The following is a 19,357-nucleotide window of genomic DNA, read 5'->3' as shown; positions in this document are numbered from 1 at the left end:
GTCTTCAGTGTTCTCCTTTTTTATCTCATCTACTCTTAACATATACATAAAATATGCCGTTAGTAAGGAGGAACTTCATTAGGTGGGATTCGTACTGTAGACAATGTTAGACTCAGTCTTTTCTTCCTGTGCAATGTGCTTTCTGTATTTTTCCTGTATAGTCTCTGATTTTTATTTTTACGTAGTGGTGATTGTATTATTTTGTTATGTTTATAACTCAACTTTAATATTCAACATTGGCATCGTTCTTGATTTAATAAAATTGTGTTTTATTGATCGTCCTGTCAAAAAGGAGTTGCATGTATGATTGATGTACCACTACTTTTTCAATTTCCTGATCTAATCTCTACTCATACTAGCATTTAGATAGCCATATCACATTTGTAAACTGTCCTCATGTAAGTCGGAGTACATGTGGAGGAATGTGTGGGACGATCTGTTGACTTACTTTTGAAAATATTAATGGACTTTGGCGGCATAAATATTTGAGATCTGAACATTTTTATAAATAAGTCGGAAAGTTAATGTTCTTGGGAAGGATTTCAGGTTAAAAGTAACGTCATAATTTGATGGTTAAATACCTTATCTGCAAATACAATTTAATGGTATTAACTGTGTAAACTTGTTTTGTGGACTGTGAAAGTTATATCGACAAACATAAACACCAGTCATGGAATATATATGTGTATACGTTTCCACATTCTTCCCTTATATCCATTTGCAGTGGATCGGTCGGTTCAGTAACAAATGTTGCTGGATAACGATATGAATATGAAAATCTTAGATCTTGAAAAATTTAATCATGTCGACTTAACAATATAAATGATAACAATCCATGTAGTTTGTTACACATCACTGCTCCTACAAATTTTAGAAACATGAATAATGCATTACATTTATAATGTAAACATTTCTCGGAGCATAAAATTTGCAAAAGATGTACTGATTATTCTCTGTTACAGTTAGAACCTTTGGGAAGTTGGTGTAATAGTTTTTCAAGAAAAGTCAGTGAAGGAAATTTGAAAAGAACCCAGTGAAGCGTAATGGAATGAAGGGCGATTACGATGTTGCTGATATTACCAGCGATAATGGGGTTATTCTTTTTAATGTTTTATTAGCACTCGTCCAGTGAGACGAATTACGGTGTTTATTTATTGTTTTCAATGATGCTTACACTATTTTTAACGTCATTTAAAGTTCTTAATAGTATCGTTATTCAACTATCCAATGGCAAGTAGTCTTTGAATGAGGATATTTTTTTACACTTATATGAATTCAACTTAAATCCTGAAAGTTATCTCGAATCGTTCATCAGTTTCTTTATTAAGCTGAATGCTAAAAGTAGTTTATTAGCTAAACCATAGAAATAGTATTATTCGAATGCAAAAAATAGTTGGCACTAATTAATAAAAGTGGCATCACTTTAGTGAATAATGATAGTGGTATGGTGTAAAATGAGACTTAAATTATAATTAATCGAATAAAAGTGTTATATGACAAAATAGGATAAGAATTAATTATGAAGCGAGTAACACTAACGTATTTCAGACAATTTCCGTAATTGTTCTTAAAATCTTCAAAATTGCATCCTTACTTAGTTGTTCGATAACATTATAGTTTACTATATGCTTAGCTAGAATAACTTTCGAATCGAGTACTGATTCAGGAATATGTTGGATATATTACTGATTATTTTAATTATAAAACTTTTTGTATCAAAATATATTTGCATCTCTCAGTTGGATGATGTGTCAATTCGAAAAGCTTTTGAATCGGGTGTTGATTTACGGCAGTATTCCGCAAAACTTCAAGAACAGCTTCAATCTGCTCATTTGCTTGCCGTGAAAGACTGTATCGACCAAGCGGAAAAACTTGCTGAATTGCATGAAGAGATCACTGCTTGTGATGATGCATTTGCAGTAAAATTTAATTTCTTTTTATTTCATCGATGAGCAGAATGTTATTTTAGCTAGCACCATCTAAAGTTAGAATGTTTTATGGGCTGTAATCAAATTTAACAAATCTTATTGTTCCTTCTCAAATTGTTTCATTTTCATTGCCACTTTTCATTCTTGTAATAGATTTTAAACAAAGAAAAAAAGCATGCTGGATTAATTTAGCAATTGGAAGGAATGCTTCGGAGTTTTCAATCAGAATTGGGTACAATTAGTTCAGACATGAAAAGACTGCAACAACAATCGGTCGATATCAGTCAACAGTTGCAAAATAGACAAAAAATTCGCGGAGAACTGAGCCAGTTTGTTGATGACATGGTTGTATCTCAAAATATGATACAGTCAGTGATTTTTTCCTCTTATCTTTCAAATCCGTTTTTATGGATAACTTTTGACATATTGCAGAAGACTTAAGATTAGTGCCATGTTACACTGTATTTTCATTAGAAATCAGTCATCCCGAATTTCATTAATTTTCTAATATTCATTTATGGATAAACTTACTACATTGACCAACACAGAATTTGTTAACTGTATTGTTTATGTATTGTAGAACAATCGTTGAACGAGACGTTGGAGAACGTGAATTTCTTGAACAACTTCATGAACTTCAGCATAAACTACAATTCCTCAAAGCACAAGAATTCCGTGACGTTAAAGCTACTTCTGATGTGCATGATGTTATTGAAAATTTAAAATATAAGGCAAGTTTTGGTTGAATTTAGATGCAAAGATGTCGTTATCTATCATATGTGACTTAGATTAAAAAATAATTATTGGTGAAATATTGTACCTTCAGGCAATGGCGAAAATAAGAAAGTGGCTACTTTTGAAAATTTCATCTTTCAAGAGACCTCTAACAAATTATCAAATCCCACAAGGAGCACTTCTTAAAAATCGGTTGGTTACTATTAAAAAAAGAATTTATGTAGTTCCAATCAATAATGTTGTTACTCCTTATCATCATACATTTAGAGGGTCTGTTAAAAAACTATAAAATTTCGCAAAAAAAACATTTCTCAGAATCGTTTTAATTACGATACAAGAAGATTTTCAGATTCTTTTATGAATTTTTATTGGCTAATGACAGGCACTTAGCTCGAGAGGTAAGTATTGATGCCATATTTTGCATATAATTTGAGGTTCTCATGTTGCTTAATTCAAATGAAAGTAAATTATAATTAAGGATATTTGATGTAAGAGTTTTATTTAATCATGATAATGCATATCTGTATATCTGCTGATGTTTTGTAAATCTTTTTTAGATTCGAGATGAATATGTTGACGTTATCAGTAAAATGTTTTTTACCTATTTCAAAACATACGCATCGAGATTGTTCCGATTACTGGTATGTCCTTTGTTCATTTTAATGTCAATTTCCATGCTTTTTAATTTATGTAGTATAAAATTGACTAGCACGATTAATAGCATTATCCTTCTCATTCTTTAATTTTAAATGTAATTCAATTTAAATCGATAGTTGTCACTGCAAATTCCATAAACATAGCAACTTCCTTTATCGGTAACCCATAGTCAGTTCTAGCTCGCTGATGTAGCTAATAAAGATGATCTTTTGGGTGCAGAAAATACGATGAAGACAACTAGTCTTTTCAGTTTGAAATCTCAGGTACGTTTTAAGGAATAATAACAACGGAACTATTTTTCTTTTTTACGAAAAATGACCTTGACTAAAAGAAGAAAGAAATTTCTTATGCGATATGGCATTTCTGTTCAAACAAAGAACATATCTGATAATATTTTTTTAATCCACTGTGTACATGTTGTGGTTTTCCTTGATACTTAATTTGCTTAAAATTATAATAAGAACTGATTTGCATTACTGCAGTTGCGGAATCGAGCTACTGTTTTTTCCCTGGGTAATCGAGACAGCTTGTTATCATCTGATTTGATGTCTCCACTTATTGTACCACATGTAGCCCAACAAGCAAACGAACGGGTTTTTTTCTTGCTCATATTTGATGTTTTTAATGATATTTTAGCTTACACATAAAAATTAGTGTCGTATGAACAAGAAGTTAAACCATATATGACGGAATCATTTATATTACAAAAGAACCATATAATTAATTGAACTTGATGTGTCCTTTAATGCAGTTTCTTCAATTATGTTTGTGCTTGATGAAATGAAATTGCAGTTCCAATTTGAGAATTTATTTCGGAGTTTACAATTTGCATTGGTGGATCATTCCTCTCATGAATATTTGTTTATATCAGACTTTTTCATGATCAGTGGACAAACTTCGTTTGAGCTTTTCAGTGAAATTATAATGCGTACAATAACTACCTTACTGGTTACACATTTTTCCTCAAATATTAGAATTGCTTTATATAAATCAGTCCTCTAAATTTCTATTCCTTCAATTATTCTATTTCAGAAATCATGTGAAGAACACATATCTTCTAATTATGATGCTGTATCACTATATATATGCATTGGTCTGTGTTCCAAGTATAAAGAATTAATGATTGAACGGGGAGTTCCAGCTTTAGAGAGGTTTAAAGTTTCCATATTCAATTATATGTTAATAATGAAATGTAGTATCCGTAGTAGGTTAGTAGTATTAAGTAATGAAAATAAACTGATATATTTGAATTACAGTTATTGGGAGACATTAAATTGTGCGTTGTGGCATCGTTTTGATGTTGTTATGGGTTTGCATAATTCGAGCTTACGTGATCTTGACGCGCATAAAATGCAACTACAACCAGATACCCATCCACACTATGTTAGTTCTAAATTTTACGTGCTTTTAATATATATAGTGACATCTTCCTGTATTTTAGATCATAAGACGTTACGCAGAGTTCACATGTGCATTGCTGGTTTGCAGTCAAACGTTGATGCAACAGATCGATCCAAAATTGCAGGTATTATACTTCATTATCTTTGATTTCAATTTAAGTCCTTTATTTTTAGCATCTGCTTTCCTCTTGTTATGTAAATATGTTAGAAAAAGTATTGAAAAACTCTTCCGTAGTACTTAATATTGAAATAATATTTAAATCGAATCTTTGCAGCTTTATTTGACTAAACAGCAGGCTGAAATCGAAAATTTTCTAACTCATATTTCTGAACAATTAACTACTCGCGTTCAACGACTGGTTTGTTTGATCAATAACTATGATTTGATACTCAATGTTCTTGAGGTTTGCCATTTGATTTTTAATTGAGCTTGATTTATTCCGATTTTTATCATGATATGCATCCGTATACAATCACGACGCTAATAGGAACGGATAACATTCGATTCAAAAGAAAAATCATCCTTTTGGGAATTGAAACAAAATCGCATCAATGAATACGTCGAACTGATGCTTCGACCTCATTTTGGTGATCTAATGTCATTTGTCAATGAATGTGAACCACTGATCGAACAGGGTCACAAGCAACTTTTAATTCGTTATTCGGGTGATATCTTTATGATTCCTTTTTGGAATGATTTATTAATAACATTATATTTACCGTAGTAAATCGATCAGAGAGAAAAAAGTGATTGCTTCATCTATTTTATTAAAAGAAGTTAATAAAATTTCTCCACTCTTTAATAGTACAAAGTTCATTTTTTATTGTCATGAATTACAGATAATGTTGCAAAAATTGTGCGCAGTTTTTGTGCTAATTGGAAAAAATCAATAGATGCCATAAACAACGAAATTGTCCGATCATTTGCAAATTTCAAAAATGGCACCAACATCTTACAAGTGTGTTATATTCTTAACAGCTTCTTCCCTTAATTTAACTTTGCTTCTTTTTTCTTGTGAATTACTGAAAGAATTATTCTTAATGTTAATATATATTTCAGGCAACATTCACACAAATTATTCAGTATTATCATCGATTTAGCAAAGTATTATCGCATGAAGTATTTGCAGAAAATGCCGTCCTAAAAGAGCTAGTCAACATTCATCATATTATGGTAGAAATAAAGAAATATAAACCGGTATACTAATTTATCTATTTCTTAATTTTTTAATCTTTTCTGTGATTTTCGTATGTAATCTATTAATCTTTTTTGGTGAAGTGCGCTTGGGTTACGTTGCAGCATTATAAGTAATTTGATTCTTCTACATTTTTTCCCTGTCGGAGATTTTTTTTTTTTTGAATAAAAAGATTTGCACTGTTTAATAGGTTGAAAGGTATACAAAAATTATTTGATATCTGGAATACTGTCAAAATTGTCTAAATATTTCGATTATTTTATTCTTAATGATATAACATAGCTATACCTCGATATGACATGAAATACTGTTATGCTACAAATGGCTTCATGCATTACTTATTGAAGAATCAATTTTCATCTAATTATCAGATTTAGCTGTTGAAAATAAAGAATTTACAGTTCGCTATTGCTTGTCATCTATTCATTACTCTTACGCTAAGTATTTGTTGTTCATTCCTTTCATTATGTTTCCTTTAGCATTCGCAAATTAATTTTTCATTCAAATTTGTCAAAACCAGTTAGTGTAATATTTACTCTTTTGGTCTTTAATGATCTCTTTATACGGTCAGTCATCTAAATGTTTCAGTATAAATAAGTATTTATTGGGATATAAATGGCTGAACTGAATGTATTTTGTGATAAAAGTAAGTTTGGAATATGTTTTAGTTATTACTGCCCATTTAAAACACCCGTAACAAACCGATTTGTTTTATCAGTCATTTTTATGATAAATTCTTGTAAACAAACCATCGTTTTTATATATCAAATATTGAGGGTTACTTACTTACTGTCAGTACAACTATGAAATTACATGCTAATAGCAAGTTTTTCTACATTATTTTTTTTGACAGGTTTTTTTTTCCGTTGATTTGATAATTTCATAACTTTTCATTCGGGTTTATTTCTATAAACATTTGTAAAGAACTACATACCTATTGGTGATACCCTTGTTTATTATCCATTTCATTGATTTATTTATTTATGCTTTCAGTTTATTACTTTTGAATTTCTAAATAAATTATCACAAACCTACAATGATTCAGAAGCGGTGCATCTTCTAATTTAATTTTGAGTATTTGGTTCTTAATCTGCTTGATCATTTATATAACAGTATGAACATTAGAATTATTTAATGAGATTAAAAAAAAGATCGATAATATCTGTTCACCTGATATTATTCAAATAACTGCAGTTTAAGCATTAATAAATGGTCAATATGAAATGTGACAAGTGACAAGTAGTGACAACTTATGATACTAATGAAGATCAAAGATAAAAAAAGCTGATCTGATCATATCGGTTCAGTGATTTCATCCCCAAATATTATTTGCGGCAATAAAAGTTTTCGAAGGTATGTCACGAAATTAATGAAGCTACAGAGATTTTAATCAGAACCGTCGCTATTAATTAGTTCCTTTCGCTTCCCATCACTTTTTGATTTTTTATTTACGCTACCTGTCATTTGATTTGCTATTAAGCCGCTTGGTGATTCTTCGACCGCTTTTAAATATTGTTGACTTTCCATTAATTCCTTATATTTTTTATCAAATGAATCTGATTTCTGAAATAGTGAATAAATAATTTTCTTAAATTCGAAAATATTTACAAATACAACAACATTTTGGTGGTAGCAATTATTCGATTGACATGACACGACATAGATTTTTTGAAGCATAGTATAAAATCATTAAAATCATATTTGAAATGTTAAACCAGATCAAAAAAAGAATTGCTTAAGAAAGAAGATGAGTAACCGGAATCAGATTTGGAATATTGATAAATATCCCACAACACCATGCATAAGCCAATAAACATTTGGCAATATAAACATACTGTAAGTCTGTTTGCACGCTAAAAGCACGCATATCTGAAATACAGTATACTTAACATTAAATCTTTGAAAAAATAATTTCATTCTTTCTTTAATTTTTATATATTGTTAAAAAAAAAATGTACTTTTGTTAAAAAAAAAAAAAAAACAACTTAAAAATTTTGATATAGCAGAAATTTTTAAATATAAATCACTAAATATTTTAAGTTTTACGAACTTTTTTTTTGTTTCCAAATATTACAATTTTCATTCTAATAATAGAGATAATCAAATATTTGAAATCGTACTTCTTAATTCTTTACATAGTTCGACCAAATGCAGTGGTACGCAGTGAAGAAGTTGTTCAAGACCCATTTCAATAGCGATAATTGTACCTGTACGACCAACACCTGCTGAACAATGTATTACAGTTGGACGTTTCCTTGATCGACGCACCATTTTAAGAATTTGAAATGGCGCTAATTCACTGCTTGGTACTCCGTGATCTGGCCTAAAAAAAATATATATACATATATTCATAATCAAGCCTTGAGAAATATATATATTTCAACCCATCACAGTCGTCATGGAATTGAAACGAAGTGAAGAAAAGCTTTAAAAAAGAGAAACAATCATTATTCATAAGATGATAAAATATAATTAATAAAGTAGGTGAGAAGCTGAGAAATGGAAAAATTATACCAATCATTCCAAAGCACGTGTGAAACAAATAATGCGCTATCATTTTTTTCAACTTTTAATTGTGATATTATTGTTTTACTATCACGCAAATCGACATTTACGTTTGATATTGTTATTTCTGAAATATTTTTTTAACACAGCTTAAATCATAACAATTAATAATAATCAATAATAATAATATAATATTAGTAATTATAGTGAGAAGGGATTATTTCAAAAATAACTGGAGTAAAATTATTTAAAAAAAATTACTTTTTTTGCGAAAAATTTTGATGACAATTCTTTTTTATTACGCTTTATTATTATTATTATTATTATATTTTCTGCTATTTTATTTAAAACTATCTCCGTGTTATAAAAATCACATAAATTTATCATTTATACTTTAAAATAATGGTACCGTTAAATTTGATTTTTGAGCCTACTTCAGTGGGATAATATGTGTGACATTTTTTTTTGCCACTTTCAACCAAATTACAAAGCATAATGATGTAACGAACATTTTCTTGCATTACCATTATCCAGAAATCATTTACTGTTGATTTCATTGGTGCCTTATTTTAATTTATATTGTATTTTAAGTAGAAAAATAATAATTTTATGAAATGAGAACTTATAGTAATGAATTTTTTGTATAAATTATGGAATAATTTTCATACTATAAGCTATTTCGTAGTACATAATCGAATATAAAATTGCAAAATTTATATTCAATTAATATTTTCAAAGTAATTATTAATCATTTTTGTAATCTATTAAATACTTATAATACTAATGAAATTTCTGATACTATTTAATGCATTAAATGCAAATTTTGTTAGTGAATTGCAAGGTTATTCGTTTTTTGTTTCTTGAAAATGAAAAGTAGGATAACTTATTTTGTTCCGCGTTTACCTGTGTACAAATGAATTGATTCAAAAGATATTTGCTGGTTACATAATTTGCATGAATGTAATCTTGTTCCTGTTTTAAAATTACCCGCGTATTATCCAAACATTGGATACCTATCGTGAAAATTATTAAAATATTTGATGGAATATTATATTAATAAAAATTATTTATGTATGATTAATAAACAAGAGAAATAAAAAATTTAATGAAAAGCAACGAAGATTTTGTTATTTAAAGAATAATAGTAAGCAAAATTAATGAACTAGTGCAGGAGTGATCAGTATGTAACTGCAATAAATAATATCAATGAGTTACTATAAAAATAATCAATGTAATAAATGCAACAAATATAATATTATGTAGTAATCATAAATGTGTAATTGTAATAAATGATAAGTAATTGTAGAAGTTACAGTAAATATATTACTGAGTTATTAATCATGTATAAATTTTAAAAAAAAAAATATTAATCATGTATAAATTTTAAAAAAAAAAAAATAAAAATTTAAAAAAAAAAGTCATTAAAAGTATCCAATATGTTTTTATTCTACTTAATCATATCACAGTTTTCATTACTTAAATAATAAATGCTAGACTCATTTTACTTAAACTGACAAAGTTTATCGAAATTACATTTGTATCGATTCCGTTTAGGATTTCTTTTGAAAGCGTCGCACTGATCATTATTAGGCTTATAAGTGCTAACTTGGTCCACAAACTGTTGCACCAGTCCGTTTACACCAAGATCGTAAATTTCCTAAATTAATATTGTTCGACTTACAGCTTCAAAAGAAATCCTTCCAAAAGTTTTAAAATTTTAAACAAACATTTAGTAATAACAAAAAAAAAAAAAAACAATATATTTGTTAATTTACATTAATAAAATTGACAAACGTTTCTTTTTGTTTTTCATCTAATGAAAATTTGCTCTCGTGTGTTTTACTTTTAATTGTTTTAGGCGACTTTTTAACCTGTAATAAGTGGTAAAAATTAAATGACAATTCTTAAGAAATTTTATCGAAAAATTTAAATATAATTAGTGAGATGAATGAATTAAATGAAGAAACAAATATCTATATGCTCGATCTCTGATGAATTGCTAAATGAGCATTTTAATTTATTTCTGTCATAAATCTGCTTCAACTCATTTTAATCTTTTCTGCATATACACTTTTCCTTTTCAGTACTACTCTGTTCAGTCAATATTAACTCAAGTAACAATCAGATAATAATATAAATTAATTACTAACTGAAACTGAATTCAATTTAAATTAACTAATGTAATGTAATTATTTACCACTGACGATCAATCAAATTTTATTTATTAGTGTTACCTTGTTATCATTAAGTATTCGTTTTATCTAATCATTACAATCCTAACATTTTTATCAATGTTAGGCCAAATGACAATATCAGTTGAACAATATTTAATCAGAGAGTAATATAAATTAAAGTATACTAAATTAAGCAGACATTTAATAGCAATTTATTTAAGATTAAAGCAAATAAATTCATGAAAGAAATCCAATTTCATATTACCTTAGCAATATTTTGATTCTCATTGTTAACACGTTTACTTTGCTTGCGCGATTGCTTCGTGTGAAGCTTCTCGTCACTTACTTTGGCACAGTGCAGTCGACGTGTAAATGCAGGTGAAGGAGAAGGTTTTGTCAACTTTTTAGTTGATATCCTTTGAGCTGAAGCTGAAATCGTTTTCAGTTTTTATAATCAAGCATTGCGTAATGCCTTTGATTAAAATTAAATAATTTCATTTCAGATTTACTTCTTTCAATTTTTTTCAGTTTCTGTAAAACATACTTTTGAACAAAATTAAGTAACAACTGTCATTAAAACAAATGAAGAAATGAAAAAGAAGGGAATGGGAGAAAGTTTCGGACTGAAAAAAAAAACTAGAGGGACAGGTAATGCGACAAAATAAGTTATTGTTTTAATGAAAAGAACGATCAAAGTTTTGGCATATTTCACATGGGTAAAAGCATTTTCTTTCCGATTTTAACTTATAAATTTTAGTAAAATCTACTTTTTTACTTTTTCCTTCGTACTTTTTCCTTTACAAAACTTTACAAATAATGGAATAAGAAACGATCAATTAATCAGTTATCAAAAGTTGCTTAACGCATATTCGGCAAATCGTTTATTTTTGGCGAAGGCATGAATAAAACAAAAAGAGCATGAAATACAGTGTTTACTTCGCTGTGAATCGGGTTCAATAATTTGTTTTGCTCGATTTCTTTCTTTCTGTAAAATAAATATATTCATTACAAAATATGGTTAATAAAAATTTAAAAAAAAAAAAACGAGAAGAAAAAATTGACGATTACAGAGAGAGATATTAGTTTCTTCACTTTGTTCACGAATGATTTGCGTCTCTTCTCATCCATCTTAATTGAAATTCTTCCACAACTAACAATGGTTATTAAAACAAATAAATTTAGAAATGACAATAAGTCTTTTATACCATTCATATTTTCAATATTTGCATTCCTAACATTTAAATTTTACACTTCATGGATTGCATTTTTAAATTTGTATTCAAAAAATTTTTAAATATTTTCAATTTTTCAGTTATTGAATAGCAATTTTATTGCAAAAGAAAATAGTGGATTTAATATTTTTCAAATGAGGCAATGTTGCACTGAAGTGCTGAGCTTGACAAAAATAATTGTTTAAAAATAGCTTGTGAAATTTCACACGAAATTCGGCAGCAAAGGAATCGAAAAAAAATAAATAAAATTTGAAATTCAAATTGAAAACTATATGGAAACTAGGAAAAGAATGTTATTATTCTAATGGTTTTGGTTGAAAACAATCAGATAATTGAATGTATTGAAACTAATGGAAAATGGAAATTTTGAATTAATTAGTGAATTAAATTGATTAAAATTTAATTAAAATTTTAGCAAAGAACTGAAAGACTTTCAGATATAATCCTTACGTATTTTTTTATGTTTTATTGTTTGTATGTATTGAAATACTTATTTTATTAGTAAATTATTTTCTCTTTTTCTTTTGTATAAATGAAGAATTTGATTAACAATAAAAAAAACTCGTTTTTTTTCCTAAATGTAAAAAAAGAAAAAATTTTCAAGTGAGAAAGGAGAATTGTTCGTTTTCATTTATTCCCACTGATAAAAATGGAAATACGAATTGAACTGACAATGATACGCGGTCATTTCAATTTTAAACTATCATTTGTTTTATTGTTGACACTGCACAACTTAGAATTTCTATTGAACATACGGAAGAAAAGGCTTTTTTAGGCGATTTTAATTAAACATTACTTAAAAAGTACGCAAGGTATGTATGTTTTCATCCAATTTATTAAATATTTTTATTAATTAACAATGAACTTAATTTCAATATTTTTTAAATTTAAGGGAGATAAAATCGATGAGAAAATATGTGCGCCTTTATTATATGAATATTCTTGGTCAACTTGCATTTTATTCTCGAATTTATCAAATGTGGATTGAACAGCTATCCACTACACATAGTAATCTTATTTATTCTTTTCCACAGATTAATTTTTCCAATGATCTTCGTGAAGTATGCATTAAAGGATTTAAGGTTTTTAAATGAAATAGTTATAAATTACAAATGATTGTGCTTTATTTATTGCTTATTTCTAACAATAATCTGAGCCAATTTTACGCTAGATTCGTTGACAATTTTAAAAAATTTGTTATTTAAGCATATTTCGGAATCCTTATTTCTCATCAAATTCACAATTGATGAAGGATTTATTATAACAATTTAAATCTTGCTTCGTCTGATTAACATTTTGTTTATCTTTTTCAAGTATTCGTTTAATACCACTAATTTGGCCCAGTCATAAAAGTGATGATTGAATGTCATGATTTTGATTTCAACTAATAAAGGTTCATAATTTAAAATAAAATATTATAATCTTATATAATATATACAGGCTTTTTTAGCCTTATATAATATATATAGGCTTCATAATGTTATTAAAATAATTTGAAAATGTAACTAGAAATACTAGAAAGTTATGCTAGAAATTATTGAAATTTAACAGATTATTTCTATATAAAATCATAATAATTGATTTATAAGAGCAACTGTTGATTAAATAAAAATATGATTAATTCGAAACTAAATAAAATGATGCTTGTTTCAGTTATGTATTGATAGTGCCAGGAATGATATTAAAAAACGCAATGTACTTTTTTTTACATCCGTTATTTATGACGAATTTATTATAAGGTATATTACTATTCGTTTACATTTTTTATTGGGGAAAATTGAAACTGATTTAGTCATTGCATGTTATGATAGGCTGAATAATTTGTTTCAATTAAATATTCTCTTTAATTTTAAATTTACATTTCAAAAAGATCAAATTTTCGTTTCCATTCCTAAATTCTTGTTTGTCATTGCTTAAGGATTGCTATGATTATAATAATATTATTGTGATTAAGAAGAGTGAAGTTCGTCGATTAATTCACCATCAAATGTTTGATTATGTTTTTTTTGCTATTCATCTGTGCTGGATGTCAAAGAATATAGTATTAGAATTCTGGAAAAACTACCATATTGCAATATTTAACCGATTGTTATATCTGTTATTACTAATTATCAAAACGTTTTATCACAATTAATTATCATTAAAGGAAAAATAAGAAAATGGTTAAATTACTTGAATTTATTATCTGATTTCTAATCATTCACCCTTCTTTTCAAATTGTAATCATGAATTTTTTTAATTTAAATTTCCCGTTTACAGCTTCTGTAATATTTAAGCTAATAATTTTGGCACTAATAAAATTAAAATGATGAAAGAATCTGAAATGTAACATTATCATCTATTATGTCGATCCTTATTTTGAAATAAATTTATATATTTGATACCATAAATTTGTTTGCTAAAATTTTTATGTTTTTCTAAACTGAAACAATTTTTCTTATAGGAAGAAATTACTAAAAATAAAGAAAAAGAATATATTGCAAAAAAAAAATTTATTTTAGTTTATTGTAAGTTTAATTCTTTTAGTTTTATTTAAATTATTTTAGAAAATTATTTAAATCATTTTTATTACAAAGCAGAGCATTTCGTTTTTTTACAAGTTAAACAAAATTTATAACTATAGTGGCCTAGTCAAGCATTAACCAGAAATTATATAACATTAGGATCTTTTGAAATGGAACGTTTTCGATGCGCAAAATCAAGGTAAAACTTTATTTTACCCAATTTCTGCTTATTGTTTTGTCTCATTTAATTATTGTTATTATTATATTTTTGTACAAGTTAATTTTTTTATTAAAATGATTAAATATTGATAAAATATATATACCATGCCTAGAAATGATGCTTATGGATTGAAATCAAGTTATAATGAAAATCGGAATTTATGGAATGTCTCATGTGCTTGTGCCGGACCGGAATATATATTTTGGTAAATGAATAAAACTCCCTTTTTTATTTATGGAAAATACAATGATGGAATTTTAATTTGCTTATTTGTTTACACCATTATTTAAATTTCGCACTATTTTACATTACTAGTTGTTATTCTGAAAATGATTTAAAATGGAATTGCTTTTGTCCTTTTTAATTTGGTATTCATGACTTCAATTATATAGCTGTTTGTAAAATTAATTGTTTTAACTTTTTGTTTACAGATTTGATGTCAATAAATGTATGGATATTAATGAATGCTTGTATATTAATTGGGTACAAACACACGGTGGTAAGTTTCCCCAATTTAATTTCTCCTCTTTTAATTAAATTTTTAAATTAATCATTTTACTAAAAACATAAAAATGTTGTTATTCAAGTTCTGTCAACAATAGATAGTAATTACCATTGATATAATTATTATTTAATGATAACACTGACATAATTCTTTTCAGAAAATTAGGAATGCGTTAATTTGAAAGGTTCCTGTAGTTTTGTATGTAGATTAGGATTTAATCCTATAAATAATGGTTGCATACCCATACAAGTTTTTTTTGGTTTTATCATGAAAAGGACCAGCGCTTGCTGGAGCCATAAAATTTCCATTAAAAAAGGTAGTTCTAATTGTTTGCTTATTGTTAGGTGCATGGCAAATTATTTGTTTGCATTGCATAAAAGATTTATTAGCAGTAATATCGTAGATGATTGTTGTTTGATTAATATTGTAAAAATGCTTTATTTTTTATGAATAAAATTATTCCAAATGTTTTTTAAGTGCTTGTAATTTGAAATGATATCACAAACAGAAGATTTTATAAGATATAGTTGCACTAAGGATTAGCTAAATGATGCGGGAAGGTAATTGCATAAATTCCAATTTCATTCCGTTTGAATTGGTTATAATCTTATCATTGCCTCGATTAATATACTGAAAATTAATTTAAGAAAAACAAAATTAATTGATACAAATTATTTTTCATAACATGAGTAAAATTTCACAGAAGGAAAAAAAAGAGAATCTGCAATGGAAAATTATTAAAAGCTCCATTAACTGGTATGTAAATTTTGAACTTTAATTTATCTATTTAATATTTTTTTGTTACCTCTAAAAAGCAAATTATAATTAATTGAAATATTATCACAACAGTAAACAATGTTGTCATCATTTAAACGAATTAATTTTATAATATCGTTATCATACTCCTACTAAGCTAACAGTCGGATATGTGCAAAGCACAAAACAATGGATAATGAAATGGCAAATTTCAGAAATATTTTCGCTTTTTATTTTTTTTAGTGATGAAATAGCATAGTATGTTTATAAGAATGAATATTAAATTAAGTCTTTACCTGCGCAATACTAAGTGCTCCAAAGCTTGGACTAAGCTTAGATATTGTTGGCTTTTTAATTGGTCCTTGTTGTCTTTGTGAAATTTCACACGATGGTGTACCATTCAATCCACAAGGATATTGTTCATATTTTACTTCACCACTTTCACTATAAATAAAATTCTGTGAAACTCCAATTCATTACCGTTATTCGAAAATTTCCACTGAATATATGATACTTTGAATATTCATTGACAATGATATCATTGCTATCTGATATTAGTTTATCATGTTAATATTACCAAATAATTTAATGAAATTAATTTCCTCATTACTTATTACTGTAAATTGATTGTTAAAAACTGTCATCCATCTTTTCTTCTCCCTTATTAAATTTTATTCAAAATCCAAACATTCCCAATAAAACCTACAAAGAGCATTTATATAGCATATGTTTTTCAACAATAATATCGCCAATTTCAATATTCCGTCCTATTTCATCCATATAACAACCTAAATTTACAGTAAAAATTCTAAGTAAAATTTTTAAATGCAAATATAAACTCCGTATTAATTACGAGATCAAAAGCTTTTTCCTAAACATGGAATAACTTCATCAATTTAATTTAATTTTACAAAGATTTTATTCAAAGTTTTTTTTTTTTTTTTTTTTTTTTTTTTTTTTTTTTTTTTTTTAAATTAAAAGCCATAAAATTTTACCAATAATATCAACTATTCCATTTTTACATTCATAACGTAAATGATTTCTTGCAAATTTTTCGCCTTCCTTATGCTTTTTGCCATATTTCACACAACCAATTGCTACAAACATTAGAAAATTTAATACTACTTTGTAAATTTAATCAAAAATTCTAGAATAATTAAAAACAACAAAAGAAAGAGCTTATTTATTTTACAAGTTTTTAACTTTTAAATTAAGTCAATGAAAGATTCAGTACCTGTTGTATAGTACTGTATGTTATTGTTATTGTCCTCACAATGATGTATCGTATCATTCGTTTCAGATACTGAATCTAGTTTCATGTCTATTATCTTCTTGTTTTTATCAGTATAATAACAACCTGAATATATTATGTATTTGCATATGTATGTCAAAAAACGTTTTCAAAGATTTTTCCAAAAAAATTTTTTTTTATCTTAAAGATTTATATCTCTAAGCGTGCAATAGTATGTCCTATTAATTAAATGAATATTTTATTTAAAATATATTAAATTAAAATTAAATTAAACTTTTAGTATTCACCAATTATTTTGTAACCATTTTCAGTGCATTTCATCAACAAAAATTGGGATCGAATTTCGTCATCAATGTGATATAATTTATCATTTACGTTACATGCTGCTTCTGTAATAATAATAGTAATAATAATAATAATATATCTGTTATTAATAAGTACTAATTAATTTGATGACTTCAAAAATGAATGATAATTAATTAATTTTCCGAATAAATCGTGATAAATTTTAAAGAAATATGCTGGAACACTATCAAGGCAAATGATATTTGTGTGACAATAAAAAAAAAAACAAAAACAAAGAACATAATGACAAATTAAATCAAATAGCAAGATTAAAGGTCGATTAAAAATTAAATTAAATAGTAAAATTAAGTATTCATTAGAAACTAATTATTTAAAAATGATTCCTTCTGTATAAATTGCTGTTTCATTATTTGCATGGTGAATACATTTATGCCAAAATCCATCCTTAGTCAATGTTTCACCAATTTTTATTATTGCTTTAGAAGTTCGTTCAGAACCGATACAAGCTGTAAAAAAGACAAAATAAATATTACTATTGTTTTCAGTGAAAAATGTTTGATTAAATGTTAAACTCAAAGGTTAAGCAATTTCAGTGACATAAAGATTAGGAAACAATTTGATTCTTTGATTGTTATCATAAATTATGAGTAGATGTGCTATTTCTAATTAATGCTATTTGAACTGCACAAAACATTTCATTGATAGTAGAATGAGGTTATGATAATTTTCTAGTTTTTAAACAAATCTTGACCGTCCTTTCAAATGAATTTCTTATTGCTCATATAATTAATGATTTTCTTCCTAAAGTATGTTAATCCCGATCGGTGCTATTTACATTACTAAATTTTACACTTCCATTATTGCTATGAGATATATTTTTATCATTTTTAAAAAACGTCAACTGACTGTTTTTTCTTTTTTGAAATAGAATCAGAGACTATAAAATTATTTTAACTAAGAATATTATTAGCGTATTTAGTGTTCATTTATTTTATTATTTGACATAACTCTACTGAAATTTGTAATTTCAACTTAAAACACACAATATAGCTGCCTAAACATCTCTTTCTTTTTGCATCTTTTCAAAACTTTCGTTTTATTGATTTATCTTACAATAAAAAAACAAACATTATGCTAAATTTTTTAACAGTAAAATTAACCTGTAATAATTTCAATGCCATTATTACACTTATATTTAAATCGACCATTTGGTCGTTCATACTCTTCACCGTTTTGTCGTATTTTTCCCATAATATCAGTACAATCATAAATCATTCTGTCGTTCACATCTTTCCTTCCATTTGATGTTTGTGGAATAATATTTCCTGAAATTATTCTTAAAACCAAAGTGTTTGTTGTATTTTATTGTATGGTTTCTTTTATTTCCTTAAAATGACTTTTATTAAGAATATTTGGAAATAAAATATTATCACAAATAAAACCGCACATTTATTTTGATTAACTTTGTATTAATAATAAAAATAATACTAAAATTACCATCACTATCGAGAATATTATTGGCAATAGTTTCATGTTTAACATTTCTTGTACCTTTACCAAGCCAATGTGTTATAATAATTGATCGTTGGGTTTTTGCTGTGACAAGTAAACTGATGAATGATAACAATCGTAATGGATTTATCCTCATGATAATCAGAATGACTAAAACAATCACTAAAATATTCTTGTCAGCGAAATGATAATTATAATTTTGCCGTTGAAAAAAAGCTAGCATTTCATATTTTGCACTACCCTTTTACATTTAAATTAATAATAAAAAATATTATAAACCTATTTGGAATATAAAAAAAGGAAATGAAATAAATGTAACGATTTGAAACGACAAAAAGAAAAAACAAATCTGATAAAAGTGAAAAAAAAAGTGGAATATTTGAAACAAATTTATGGATAGCAGGAAGAAGTAATTGCCTTCATTCCTCCTCAAATTGCTTCAATGTGACATGGTGACAATAATTTGTTTTCCTTG

At 26.7% G+C, this 19,357-nt stretch overlaps 4 protein-coding genes across 5 annotated transcripts; 2 read left to right on the top strand and 2 right to left on the bottom strand.

Moving 5' to 3' along the window:
* Positions 1 to 1,048: 1,048 nt before the first annotated feature.
* Positions 1,049 to 5,927, top strand: Bma-vps-52 (Vps52 / Sac2 family protein; the record flags this gene model as incomplete). The annotated part of the gene is made up of 17 exons (XM_043075452.1): positions 1,049 to 1,093; positions 1,740 to 1,919; positions 2,121 to 2,296; positions 2,509 to 2,659; positions 2,755 to 2,855; positions 3,013 to 3,061; positions 3,221 to 3,304; positions 3,500 to 3,583; positions 3,803 to 3,913; positions 4,113 to 4,268; positions 4,353 to 4,471; positions 4,577 to 4,703; positions 4,762 to 4,845; positions 4,996 to 5,124; positions 5,209 to 5,386; positions 5,561 to 5,679; positions 5,781 to 5,927. 17 exons carry the CDS (start codon positions 1,049 to 1,051, stop codon positions 5,925 to 5,927), a joined length of 2,040 nt encoding a protein of 679 aa, XP_042931386.1.
* Positions 5,928 to 7,302: 1,375 nt separating this feature from the next.
* On the bottom strand, positions 7,303 to 11,723 carry Bm548 (the record flags this gene model as incomplete). 2 transcript variants are annotated; one of them, XM_043075450.1, is made up of 11 exons in its annotated part: positions 7,303 to 7,479; positions 7,673 to 7,785; positions 8,037 to 8,239; positions 8,431 to 8,548; positions 8,831 to 8,984; positions 9,325 to 9,434; positions 9,955 to 10,078; positions 10,197 to 10,292; positions 10,861 to 11,024; positions 11,532 to 11,580; positions 11,664 to 11,723. In XM_043075450.1, the coding sequence occupies 11 exons, from the start codon at positions 11,721 to 11,723 to the stop codon at positions 7,303 to 7,305; spliced, it is 1,368 nt and encodes a 455-aa protein (XP_042931384.1). The 2 variants fall into 2 exon arrangements, with proteins under 2 accessions (XP_042931384.1, XP_042931385.1); XM_043075451.1 differs by having other exon boundaries at positions 11,688 to 11,723.
* A 2,778-nt stretch (positions 11,724 to 14,501) lies between these two features.
* Bm547 (Uncharacterized protein) lies at positions 14,502 to 15,221 on the top strand (the record flags this gene model as incomplete). Its single annotated transcript, XM_043075449.1, has 3 exons — positions 14,502 to 14,530; positions 14,983 to 15,050; positions 15,214 to 15,221. 3 exons carry the CDS (start codon positions 14,502 to 14,504, stop codon positions 15,219 to 15,221), a joined length of 105 nt encoding a protein of 34 aa, XP_042931383.1.
* Positions 15,222 to 15,599: 378 nt separating this feature from the next.
* Bm10315 (Uncharacterized protein) lies at positions 15,600 to 19,018 on the bottom strand (the record flags this gene model as incomplete). The annotated part of the gene is made up of 9 exons (XM_043075448.1): positions 15,600 to 15,686; positions 16,109 to 16,256; positions 16,519 to 16,600; positions 16,808 to 16,909; positions 17,047 to 17,169; positions 17,352 to 17,453; positions 17,832 to 17,876; positions 18,531 to 18,695; positions 18,868 to 19,018. 9 exons carry the CDS (start codon positions 19,016 to 19,018, stop codon positions 15,600 to 15,602), a joined length of 1,005 nt encoding a protein of 334 aa, XP_042931382.1.
* Between the last annotated feature and the right edge of the window lie 339 nt (positions 19,019 to 19,357).

This window comes from Brugia malayi (genome assembly GCF_000002995.4).
Source record: "Brugia malayi strain FR3 genome assembly, contig: Bm_v4_ChrX_scaffold_001, whole genome shotgun sequence".
NCBI lineage: Eukaryota > Metazoa > Nematoda > Chromadorea > Rhabditida > Onchocercidae > Brugia > Brugia malayi.
Note: the sequence above shows the minus strand (reverse complement) of the source record. Positions and strands in the feature narration are given on the sequence as shown.